General features: G+C 51.4%; 1 protein-coding gene across 2 annotated transcripts in view; it reads left to right on the top strand.

Annotated features, from left to right (window-relative positions):
- Window positions 1–13,206, top strand: part of NEURL4 (neuralized E3 ubiquitin protein ligase 4) — a 112,227-nt gene that overhangs the window by 74,315 nt on the left and 24,706 nt on the right. For both annotated transcript variants that reach the window (XM_073564057.1, XM_073564056.1), the window contains exons 20-24: window positions 8,009–8,149; window positions 8,231–8,395; window positions 8,475–8,633; window positions 8,865–9,044; window positions 9,782–9,875. In XM_073564057.1, the coding sequence (XP_073420158.1) occupies window positions 8,009–8,149; window positions 8,231–8,395; window positions 8,475–8,633; window positions 8,865–9,044; window positions 9,782–9,875 (739 nt within the window). The remainder of the gene's footprint in view (window positions 1–8,008; window positions 8,150–8,230; window positions 8,396–8,474; window positions 8,634–8,864; window positions 9,045–9,781; window positions 9,876–13,206) is intronic.

Raw genomic sequence — 13,206 nt, 5'->3', positions numbered from 1 at the left:
GTGTATGAAGCATCGGGATCGGCGCTCTTCCCTTCCTTTGCGGCAACATGGGTAGCCAAAGCCATGATGTCCTGGTCAGATACTTTGAATGGGATCCTGCAGGATAGAGTTGCCAACAGAGGTGGCCGAGATAGCAAGTCAGATCGCGATGGCGGGTGACTATTTAATTAACGCATCCTTGGATGCAGCTAATAGCGCAGCACTTGCAGCAGCAAACGCAATCGCCATTAGAAGAGCCTTATGGTTAAGGCTATGGCGGGCTGATTCGGTTTCTAAAAAATCCCTGACTTCCCTACCCTTTCAGGGGAACCGACTATTTGGGGAAGAATTGGACAAACTTATTTCGGACGCAACAGGGGGAAAAAGCAGTTTTCTCCCACAACAGAAGACAAGAACGCCGTTTCGTCAACCTCAGGCGCGTTTTCGGGCATTTCGCGCCCCCGGGTGGACGGCAACAGCCAGTGCCTCCACGCCCGCGCGCTATAATCAGGACAAGGAGCGTCAGGTCACCTACAGGACCAACCCGCTGGGCAGGATGCGGGGACGCCCGCCCAGGGCAAGGGGGACCAGGTCCCAGAGGCCCTCTACAAAATGACTCGAGACGTGCGGTACCCGAGGACAGCAGGATTGGAGGACGCCTGCGCCGGTTCTGTCACATATGGGTCGCGGTGGCACGCGACGCATGGGTGACAGAGTTGTTATCCTCCGGGTACAAGATAGAGTTTATAAAACTTCCGCAGACGCGATTTGTTCCTTCCCGGCTTCCCAAAACAAGGTCTCGGGCAGATGCATTGCGGGGGGGGGGCCATCGAGGTACTGCAGCGCAAAGGGGTCATTTTCCCGGTACCGAAGGACGAAAGAACCCAAGGTTTTTATTCCAACCTGTTCGCGGTACCCAAGAAGGATGGAGCAGTAAGGCCGGTTCTGGACCTAAAGCTCCTGAACAGGTTCGTCAGGGTCAGGCATTTCCGCATGGAATCCCTCCGGTCGGTTATATCCTCCATGGAGAGGGGAGAATACCTGGCCTCGATCGACGTTCAGGATGCATATTTACACATCCCTATTTTTCCCCCGCATCAGAGATATCTACGGTTTGCGATCGAGGGGCGGCACTTCCAGTTTGTGGCCCTGCCTTTCGGTTTGGCCACGGCCCCCAGAGTATTCACGAAGGTGATGGCGGTCGTCATGGCCATTCTACATTCTCGGGGCATAGTGGTTTTACCATACTTGGACGACCTCCTGGTAAAGGGTCCGTCCCTTCCAGCGTGCAAGGAGAATGTCAGAATCACATTGGATACCCTGTCGCGCCTGGGATGGGTGGTCAACAGGAAGAAGTCATGCCTCACACCGGCTCAGAGGATTGTATTCCTAGGGATGATATTCGATACCTCCCAGGGATTGGTAATTCTCCCTCAAGACAAGGCTCGGGCACTCCGACAGGGAGCTCGAAGACTCCAACAGCCAGGCCCCCATCCTATGCGATTCGGGATGAGGGTCCTGGGCAGGATGGTGGCAGCGATGGAAGCAATCCCGTTTGCTCAGTTTCATCTCCGTCCCCTGCAGCATGCCCTGTTAGCAGCTTGGGACAGGAGCCCGTTCTCGCTCGATCACCCGTGCAGGTTGTCCGCTCAGGTCCGACGGACTCTTCAATGGTGGACACGCGATCTATCGCTTCGGCAGGGGAAGCCCTTTCCTCCGGATCATTGGTTAGTGATCACGACCGATGCGAGTCTCTCCGGTTGGGGGGCAATCTTCCGTCACCACACGGCGCAGGGGCAGTGGTCGCCTCGGGAAGCTCGTCTCCCTATCAATCTGTTGGAGATTCGGGCAGTGCGGTTGGCCTTGCAGCAGTTTCAACACATGCTAGCGGGATACCCAATTCGGATTCAGTCGGACAACGCCACGGCAGTAGCGTACGTGAATCACCAGGGAGGCACACGCAGCAAGGCAACCATGCGCGAGATTGGACATGTGCTCCACTGGGCCGAGAGGAGCCACTCGATGATCTCAGCGGTTCACATTCCAGGCGTCGAGAATTGGGCAGCAGATTTCCTAAGCCGCCAGGACATCGCGGCCGGAGAGTGGTCACTGCACCCCGAGGTGTTCCAGCAGATTTGCCAGCGCTGGGGAACACCAGACGTGGACCTGATGGCCTCCAGGAAGAACGCCAAGGTGGGCGTATTCGTCGCCCGGTCTCAGGACCCGCGAGCAATCGCAGCGGATGCTTTGGTGCTACCCTGGAACCAATTTCGGCTCCCATACTTGTTTCCGCCGCTGCCACTTCTTCCGAGGGTCATCAGAAAGATCAAAACGGAGGGGGTTCCGGCAATTCTGCTGGCTCCGGACTGGCCCCGACGGGCATGGTACGCGGATCTGGTACAACGTGCCATGGCGGCTACTGGAACGACCAGATTTACTGTCCCAGGGACCGATCTGCCACCCGAACTTAGGGGCCCTGCGTTTGACGGCATGGCCATTGAATCTTGGGTGCTGACCCAGGCGGGTTTTGGGTGCGAAGTAGTCGCGACAATGGTAAACGCTCGGAAGCCGGCCTCGGCAAGGATCTACCATAACACTTGGAAGGTTTTCTTCCAGTGGTGTCGGGAACACGGGGTTCCGCCATTGTTCTTCTCGGTGCCCAACATCCTGGCTTTCTTTCAGTCCGGACTAGATGCAGGTTTGGCGCCAAGTTCCCTTAGGAGACAGATATCGGCCCTGTCGGTCCTGTTTCAACGAAAGATCGCTACCAATTTGCAGGTCAGAACGTTCCTGCAGGGGGTCGTTCATTTAGTGCCCCCCTTCAGAGCGCCATTAGAGGCCTGGGACCTTAATCTGGTCCTGACTGTCCTGCAGGAGGCCCCGTTTGAGCCATTACAGGAGATTTCATTGGCATATCTCTCCAGGAAGGTAGTGTTCCTGGTAGCCATAACGTCCATTAGGCGGGTATCAGAACTGGGAGCGTTATCTTGTAGAGCCCCTTTCCTGACCTTTTTTAAGGACAAGGTAGTCCTTAGACCTCCGCCGCCTTTTTTACCAAAGGTAGTATCCTCGTTCCATATTAATGAAGACATTGTGCTGCCTTCTTTCTGTCCAGCGCCAGTGCACAGAGTGGAAAAAGCTCTCCACACGTTGGATCTGGTAAGAGCTCTCAGGAGGTACGTGTCGAGGACAGCACCGTTTCGCCAGACGGACTCGCTGTTTGTGATCCCCGAAGGGCGCAGGAGGGGCCTCGCAGCCTCACGGTCAACCATAGCCAGATGGATTCGCCTAACCATTCAGGAGGCTTACCGTATTAGAGGCACGCCAATTCCAGCAGGGATTGGAGCACACTCTACTCGGGCAGTGGGCACCTCTTGGGCGCTTCGGCACCAGGCTTCGGCAGAACAGGTATGCAAGGCAGCACACTTTTTGTAAACATTACAGGGTGCATACTCAGGCTTCGTCAGATGCGAGCCTGGGCAGGAAAATTCTCCAAGCAGCAGTGGCACACCTTTAGACAGGAAAGCATGCGGCTTGGATTGGTGTGTTATCCAACCCAGGGACTGCTTTAGGACGTCCCACAGTCTCTGTGTTCCCCAATGAGACGAAGGAGAAACATGGATTTTTGTGAGTACTCACCGTAAAATCCTTTTCTCCGAGACGCTCATTGGGGGACACAGCACCCACCCTGATAGCCGGTTGGCTCATGTTTATTATTTAATATGATTTTTGTTTAACACAGGGTGATCCTTTTTCAGACATATGTTTTGTGGCATTAAGGCTGTTTTTTGTATGTTCTCCTACTGCTTTTGCACTAAACTGGTTTCCGCCCGCTACCGGGTCGAGGGTGTATGCGGTGGAGGAGGAGCTAACTTGTTTTTTGTATGCCTAGTGTCAGCCTCCAGACGGCAGTAGCACACACCACAGTCTCCGTGTCCTCCAATGAGCGTCTCGGAGAAAAGGATTTTACGGTGAGTACTCACAAAAATCCATGTTTCGCCCGATTTGAGATGCGCCCTGGAGGAATTTCAGGAGGATAAACCTGAGCGTTGCCCTATGGGAAAATTGTATGTTCCTGACCAGTGGAGAAGGAGACTGATGTCTGAAGTTCATTGCTCCGCATTGGCTGGTCATCCAGGTATTTTTGGTACCAGAGATTTGGTGAGTCGGTCTTTTTGGTGGCTTGCCTTATCTCGTGATGTCAGGAATTTTGTACAGTCCTGTGGGACTTGTTCTCGGTCTAAACCCTGTTCTCGTTCTAGTGGGTTGCTGATGCCCCTGCCGGTGCCCAAGATGGACCCATATCTCAATGGATTTTATTTCTGATCTTCTTGTCTCTCAGAGAATGACTGTTATCTGGGTGATTTGTGATAGATTTTCGAAGATGGTCCATCTTGTACCACTCCCAAAGTTGCCATCTTCCGCTGAGTTGGTGCCCTTGTTTTTACAACAGGTGGTTTGGTTACATGGGAATCCTGAGAACATTGTGTCCGACAGAGGAGTCCAGTTTGTTTCCAGATTCTGGAAAGCCTTTTGTTCCAATCTGAGAATTCAGTTATCCTTCTCCTCCGCGTTTCATCCCCAGACCAATGGGCAGACTGAGAGAACAAACCAGACCTTGGAGTCTTTTTTAGGATGTTTTATATTTGCTGATCAGGATGATTGGGTCTCATTTTTGCCCTTGGCCGAATTCGCGCTGAACAATAGAGCTAGTTCTGCCACTTTGATGTCACCCTTTTTCTGTAATTTTTGGTTTCATCCTCAATTCTCTTCAGGGCAAGTGGAATTTTCGTCCTGCCCATGTGTGGACACTGTGGTTGAGAGAATGCAGCAGATATGGGACCAAGTGGTGGATAAGTTGTCACTCTCTCAGGAAAAGGCCCAGCGATTTTCCAACCGGCATAGGACCATTGGTCCCCGGTTTAAAGTGGGTGATATGGTTTGGTTGTGGTCTAAGAATATTCCTATGAAGGTGGCTTCTCCAAAATTTAAGCCAAGATTTATTGGACCTTATAAGATTTTGGAGATTCTTAATCCTGTTTCTTTTCGATTGGCTCTTCCAGTTACGTTCAAGATCCATAATGTATTTCACAAATCACTGTTGAAGAGGTTTGTTGAGCCAGTAGTTCCTATGGCAGCACCTCCTGACCCTGTATTGGTTAAAGGCAATGTGGAATATGAGGTAGAGAAAATATTGGATTCTCGTTTGGTTAGACGGAGACTCCAGTATTTGATCAAATGGAATGGTTATGGCCAGGAGGATAATTCTTGGGTCTCTGCCTCAGATATTCATGCCAATAGATTGGTTCGTGCTTTTTACCGGGCCCATCCTGATCGGCCTGGTGGCGTGGATGAGGGTTCGGTGACCCCTCCTCAAGGCAGGGTACTGTTATGAACTCATTTTCTGGGCTCCCTCTGGTGGTAACAGGAGGTAGTGAGGTTGATTTAATTAGTAGAGATCTGCCACCTGATGATGAGGATAACGATTGGATCTCTGGAATCTCAGACTGGATTTAAGACAGCCGATGCCCTATTCTGGTGCTGGTGATTCCTTCTGGCTTTTCAGGTCTTGGTTTTCAGCGCTGTTCCAGTCATCTCAAGCTAAGTGTTTCTGCAAATGTTCACACTTGATTTTGCTGGTCTATTCAGTTTTTTGTGTGGTCAGCCAGCCCCGGCTGGGGCTGTGCTGAATTTCCACTCTTATTTATCTGTATTTGCCAATTTGCTTTTTGTCCCTTATTAGATTGGCCTCTTTTTTGCTCTGTCTCAGAATATTTCAGAGTGCTGATATAGTGGGAGAAGTCTAGTGACTTCAGGGTTAATTTTGTTATCAGAAGTGTTGGACATTATTTTGGTAGGGTTTTTTGGGCAGATTGCAGACAGTGTCTTTCCTTTCCTGTCCTTCCTAGTTAGTTTGGGCCCCATCGTTTGCTCAGCCTATTTTCCTGCCTGTGTTTGTGTTTTCATCTTGTTTCACCGTTAATACATGTGTGGGGGCTATCTATTCCTTTGGGGTCTGCTCTGGGGCAGTTAGTTTTCCCCTTTTCTTGCTTCAGGCTTATTTAGTCCTCCGGCTGTGATGAGGCGTCTAGATTCATCGTAGGAACGCTCCACGGCTACTGCTAGTTGTGTGGTTAGGATCAGGGGTCCGCAATCTGCATAGTTACCAACCTCTCTGGTTTTCTGTGACTTAGCTTGTTTAGTTTTCCTCCTCTGTGACCCAATCATAACACATGGGAGAGCGGAGAAGGGAGGGGTGGATATGGAGAGAGTGCACAGAATGTGTTAAAGGGCGGGCGAGTTGTGAGAAAGCAGAAGTATAAACAAATAAGAAGCAGATCGATATGATCAATGCATAATGTAGTACGACTGACCAAGAAGCATGTTTCTATGAAAAACTTTTGCACCTTACCTGTCTCCTGCACTGTCCAACTGCCATTGTCTAACTGCCAAGCACTTTATCCTGTTGTACTTAATAATCTGTTGCACGCGTGACCCAGCACGCGTGCTATCCCAGCCATTTTTTATTGAGCACTGGTTCACATGAGCACTTTTTTTGTAATGTTTTTGTGTGCCGTGGTCCATAGTCTGAAGTGTTGTAGAATCACATCCCTGACAGGATCTTGCATCTCCCATTTCAGGGAATTGTGTCCCACAGGATTTGGGGGGGCAAATAATCATACAATTGCTAATCAGCAGGCTTTCCTCAAATTAGCAAACAAAATGAGGCACCACCAATCTCACATGAAACGATGGCTCATGTCCCTTGACTTGCTGAACAAGGGATTAGTGTGTGTGTGTGTGTGTGTGTGTGTGTGTGTATATATATATATATATATATATATCCCTTATCATGTCTGTCTGTAACCGAAATCACGGCCCCCGCCAGGCCGCAACCAATCAGCGACAGGCGCAGCTGTTTGAAACGGTAAGCTGCACCTGCCGCTGATTGGTCGCAGCCGCCAGGCTGCGACCAATCAGCGGCGGGCGCAGCGCTCAATCGGGCGCAGGCCTTAGTCTGTAAAAAAGAGAATTAAAATTAAAAAAAGGTTATTCTCACCTTCCGGCGGCCTCCTGTCTTCTTTCCATTCACCCGGCCTCGCATTCCCAGTAATGCTTTGCGGCTTAGATGAGGGGACCATGCAAACCAGGACTGGGGGGTGAGGGGACCATGCATACCAGGATTGGGGAGTGAGGGGACCATGCATACCAGGACTGGGGGGTGAGGGGACCATGCATACGAGGATGAGGGGGTGAGGGGGCCATGCATACCAGGATTGGGGGTGAGGGGACCATGCATACCAGGATTGGGGGGTGAGGGGACCATGCATACCAGGATTGGGGGGGTGAGGGGACCATGCATACCAGGGTTGGGGGGGTGAGGGGACCATGCATACCAGGGTTGGGGGGGTGAGGGGACCATGCATACCAGGGTTGGGGGGGTGAGGGGACCATGCATACCAGGATTGGGGGGTGAGGATACCATGCATACCAGAATTGGGGGGGTGAGGGAACCATGCATACCAGGATTGGGGGGGTGAGGGGACCATGCATACCAGGATTGGGGGGGTGAGGGGACCATGCATACCAGGATTGGGGGGGTGAGGGGACCATGCATACCAGGATTGGGGGGTGAGGGGACCATGCATACCAGGATTGGGGGGTGAGGAGACCATGCATACCAGGATTGGGGGGGTGAGAGGACCATGCATACCAGGATTGGGGGGGTGAGGGGACCATGCATACCAGGATTGGGGGGTGAGGGGACATGCATATTATGTGACATCACAACCTGTGGCTCCTCTCACGTGTAGGACTGCTGGGTGTGGGGGGCACATGCTTTTATCATGTGACCTCACACCCTGTTGCCCCTCTCCCATGTAGGACTGCTGGGTGTGGGGGGCACATGACTGCATCAGCCGATGTCGGGGGAGGCAATGTTCTGTGTTCCCTCCTTTCCTGTTCTGGGGTGTCTGAGACACAGGACACCGGACACGTAATGAATTCTCGCATTTCTCTCTGCCACCAGGGGGTGTACGCCATCCTAGATCTTCATGGCTCCATCATGGCGCTGTCGGTCGTCAGCTCTTCGGTGTTGGAGGAATCGGATGCCACCAAGCCGCCATCTGTAAACTCTGAGAGCGAGGATGAAGAAGATGTAGAACACAATGTGCGTCCTCCCTGAGCCCGGATTCATAGCCTGCCCCTCACCACGCAGGGTGATGCTAATTCTAGGCTCTGCTCTTTTCAGGGTGATCCTCCGCCCGCTCTCCAGCTTCATGCATTGCACTTTATGGGGAATCATGGGAAAAATATACAGCTGTCACATGAAAACAGGACAGCCACGCGCGTGTGCAGCTATAACCAGGGCATTGTGGTGCTGACCCAGCCGCTGCCTCCACTCTTCTTATTCCAGGTAGGGCAGCGGGCGGTATGGGCAGGACCGAGGTGAGGCCTCTGAAACCACTCACCCCAGTGTTACCTGTCACCCCCAGGTCAGGATAGATCAGCTGTCTCCACGCTGGACGTCCTCTCTGTCCATTGGTGTTATTGGTGTTTCCCCTGAGAGGCTCAACTTCCCGGCCACAGCCGCCGCTCTGAAGAGGAGCGCGTGGATCTTCCAGCGTAGCGCTATCCTGTACAATGGCGCCAAGGTACCGAGATCTTAGGCATAGGATCCCTGCAGCCTGACCGTTCATTGACCATGACCCCCTCCCCTATCCCGAACCTGAATGTGACTTCCCTAGATGTGACCCACTTACACGATCATTACTGACCCGACTGTGACTCCCCTCCCCAAACCATTAGCATAGAAGTGACGCTCCCTCCACCATTGCCCGCATCTTCCACCCTTTGTGCCTGATTTCCTGCTCTCTGTCTTCTAGATCCGTGAAGGATATGGGCCCAATCTTGATCTATGTCCTGAAGGAACCTGTGTCGGCCTCTTGCTGGATTCCTCAGGTGGTCTTCACTTATACATTAACGGTCTGGATCAGGGGGTGGGAGCACAAGACCTCCCTGAGCTGTGCTACGTGGTGATCGACCTGTATGGACAGTGTGAGCAGGTCAGTGTTATACAGGGCTGCACTGATAGGGGTCTGTACAATGTGAGGTCATTAATATGTGGGGGGCTCAAGCATGTGTGGGGGCAGTCATATAGATGGGTGGGCTCCTGTGGAGTCTGTGCAGTGTGGGCTCCATGATGCATCTAGCCATCTCCTGTGGAATCTACTGTGGGGGGTCTTTGCTTTAGATGGGGGGCTCCTTTGGGGTCAGTGATAGAGATCGGGGGCTCCTGTGGAATCTACTTTGGGGGGTCTTTGCTTTAGATGGGGGGCTCCTTTGAGGTCAGTGATAGAGATTGGGGGCTCCTGTGGAATCTACTGTGGGGGGGTCTTTGCTTTAGATGGGGGGCTCCTTTGGGGTCAGTGATAGAGATCGGAGGCTCCTGTGGAATCTACTGTGGGGGGTCTTTGCTTTAGATGGGGGGCTCCTTTGGGGTCAGTGATAGAGATCGGGGGCTCCTGTGGAATCTACTGTGGGGGGGTCTTTGCTTTAGATGGGGGGCTCCTTTGGGGTCAGTGATAGAGATCGGAGGCTCCTGTGGAATCTACTGTGGGGGGTCTTTGCTTTAGATGGGGGGCTCCTTTGGGGTCAGTGGTAGAGATCGGGGGCTACCGTGGGAACTATTCTTTGTGATGTCAGCTATAGATAGACATGAGCCTCCTGTGGAGGTCGTCTTCTTCTTCTGGTTTTTTTCTCCATGTGTTGGTTTCCTGCCTACCACTTATCGTCTCTTCAGGTTTCCATAGTGACAGGAGAGGCGCAGGGGGCGGAGTCGAATGCTCACGAGGGTCACATTCCCGGAGAGCGAGAGAAGGCGGACATGGTAGACGGTGAGTGACCATCAGTCCTTACCCACGATAAACTGATCCCAAGCACAATCACTACATCACTTAGCGCCATTTTTACATCATATCACTTTCGAAATGTATTCCATTAGCAATTTGAGAACCGGACAAACATTGCAGTGATGTGCAGATTATATGCCGAAATCACATGATCTAGGGAGTGGTGTGCGCTCTGTGGGCTGTGTGCGCGCTCTGTGGGCTGTGTGCGCGCTCTGTGGGCTGTGTGCGCGCTCTGTGGGCTGTGTGCGCGCGCTCTGTGGGCTGTGTGCGCGCGCTCTGTGGGCTGTGTGCGCGCGCTCTGTGGGCTGTGTGCGCGCGCTCTGTGGGCTGTGTGCGCGCGCTCTGTGGGCTGTGTGCGCGCGCTCTGTGGGCTGTGTGCGCGCGCTCTGTGGGCTGTGTGCGCGCGCTCTGTGGGCTGTGTGCGCGCGCTCTGTGGGCTGTGTGCGCGCGCTCTGTGGGCTGTGTGCGCGCGCTCTGTGGGCTGTGTGCGCGCGCTCTGTGGGCTGTGTGCGCGCGCTCTGTGGGCTGTGTGCGCGCGCTCTGTGGGCTGTGTGCGCGCGCTCTGTGGGCTGTGTGCGCGCGCTCTGTGGGCTGTGTGCGCGCGCTCTGTGGGCTGTGCGCGCGCTCTGTGGGCTGTGCGCGCGCTCTGGGCTGTGCGCGCGCTCTGTGGGCTGTGCGCGCGCTCGGTTGGGGGGATGCGCTCGGTGGGGTGTGCGCTCTGTTGGGGGTTTGGGCTGTGCGCTCTGTGGGGGGTGCGCTCGTTGGGGTGTGCGCTTGGTTGGGGGTGTGGGCTGTGCGCGCTCTGGGCTGTGCGCGCTCTGTGGGCTGTGTGCGCTCTGTGTGGGCTGTGCGCTCGGTGGTGTCTTCCTGTGTACTTCATCTCATTATTCAGGAGGGTGGAGGTTTCGCTATTCTTATCAGTCGTTTCTCTCCATTCTGTGCGACAGGACACAAGTAGTTTCTCTGACGGTGAAAACAAATCTCATGGGGAATAAACGATAGGTTTGTGGCATTCCGAAACCGGTCACCGCGTATTTAGAGCTACGATGTCGCTTGAAAGGTTTCATGCGATGTCGAGAGAACTGAGGTTTGAGGATAAAACAGATGGAAATGAAGGAAGAGCTAGAGATCAGCTAGCCCCTATTAGAGGTGTTTGGAATAAGTAGGTAGAGATTCTACGAAAACTCTGTAGCTGTCGATGAGCAACTGGTGGCATTCCGAGGTCGGAACAGACAGTACATACCGAGTACGGCATCACGATATGGAAGAAACCCTGGAGAAAGAGCTGAAAAGAATCTGGGTGTGGAGTTGTTCTCGATTTGACTCATGGACTAAAAGGACAACATGTCACATGTGACAAGCTTTTCACTTCCTACCAGCTGGGCCAGATGTTGCAAAAAAGACAAGTTACCATGCTGGGTACTAGAAGGAAAACCAAGCCGGGACTGCGGCCGCAAGGTATCCGGAGTAAGAGATGTGTATAGTTCTACTTTACTGCAGATACAACAGTGGTGTCCAAAAATATAACCGTGTGATTGTAATGAGCGTGATGCACCACGACAATGCGATAAGTTACCGAGAGGCCAGAAAACCGGACGTGATCGAAGGGCAGCTGGTACACTGGATCAAGCAATATCAACATGCAAACACAAAACGTATCGTTGGCCAATGATATTTTACAACATTCTGGAACTTTCTGCATACATCGCATTTGTTTTAACCCCAATTGGAACGGAAATAAGCTGCATAAAAGAAGAATTTTTATTGAAGAATTGGCAAAATCCCTAGTTAGGCCGTATATCGAAGCCAGAAAAGTAAACCCCCGACGTGAAGGAGCAGCAGCCATTGTGAAGATTGCCCAGCCGCAGGCTCAGGAAAGAGACGCCACGGCCTCCACCAGCCAGAAAAGGGAGAGCTGCAGCTTCAGCCCATCGTCTTGTGACAAATCTGACATGTGCTGGGTGTGCAGAATGTCTGTGTCAAGACATGTGTTTTATTACTGTGTTCAGTGTGGAAATGCGTGAGCCTGTTCAACCTTTTTAGAGATAAAAAAGAAAAACTGAAGTTCTCATAATTTTTCATTTGTTTTATAAAATGTTAGCATAAAGCGTTCTTTAGTTAGATTTCATGTTATAGCGTTAGAACTCTAAGGCATGTTTGTTGTTTGTGTGCAGAATGCTATGAAGCGAGCATAACGGCAAACAGCCCGTGTAACCTCTGTCTGAAAAATAAATAATAAAAATTAAGTTTTAATTTCATTTATGATCAACCATGTTGACATACAGTCTAATGAAATAGGTATTCAAATAAAAAGTAGCTAAAATCAACATTTTAATAGGTTGGGTCATTTTGACCCGAAACAGTACAAGTGTATAGTAAAAGCGATCAGAACAGCAGGGTTAAGGGGTAATAATACATTGGGATCTCAGGATTTTATGTCTTTCTATACACCCTAAAATCTTGTTTCCTTTTGCGGCTGCTGCTGACATTGAGTGCTGCTGCTCGGCTTACTTGTACCCAGAATCCCCCGTCCTTCTTCTGTTCTGTGGTCCCAAGTATTCGCCCATCTAATGTGTATGCAGCAATAGGATTACTCCGTCCTAGGTGCATTACTGTACATTTATCTACAGTAATCTCATCTGACAAGTTTTGCAAGAAACAGACTTGATAAACGAGGAGGAGGTGTCGCATTGTATGTTAGAAACGCGTATATCTGCACAGAGATCCAAGCTTCAGAGACTGGGAGTTCTGTGGAAACTGTTTGGGTAAGAATACAAGGACAGAACAATGGAAAGGACACCATTGTAGGCATTTACTACAGGCCGCCTGTGCAAGCTGAAGATATGGATATACTCTTTATGCATCAAATGGCCAAGTCCTCCAAAAAATATGACATAGTTGTCATGGGAGATTTCAACTATCCAGACATTTGTTGGGAATCTCTCGCAGGCAAAACTAACAGGTCAAGGAAATTCTTATCCTCTCTTGCTGACAACTTTATCTTCCAAAAGGTAGGGGAGAAAACAAGGGGAACTGCTACCTTGGATCTAATCCTTATAAACAGGGAGGAAATGGTTGAGGAGGTAAAAGTGGCTGGGACCCTAGGAGGTAGCGACCATGCTATTTTAGAATTTTGGATAACTAGAGGAGGAAGACCTGTGAAGACTCAGACGTCAAGGTTAGATTTCAGAAAGGCAGATTTTAAGGGATTCAGAAAGAGAATTGGAGGGATCCAATGGCTGGATATCCTTAAGGACAAAAATGTCCAGGAAGGATGGGAAATATTGAAAAATTAGATTCTCAAAGCACAATTGTT

The sequence above is a fragment of the Dendrobates tinctorius genome, unplaced genomic scaffold, assembly GCF_039654945.1.
Source record: "Dendrobates tinctorius isolate UK_male_01 unplaced genomic scaffold, ASM3965494v1 ptg000424l, whole genome shotgun sequence".
Taxonomy (NCBI): domain Eukaryota; kingdom Metazoa; phylum Chordata; class Amphibia; order Anura; family Dendrobatidae; genus Dendrobates; species Dendrobates tinctorius.
The sequence above is the reverse complement of the archived record's forward strand: the minus strand, read 5'-3'. Positions and strand labels throughout refer to the sequence as shown.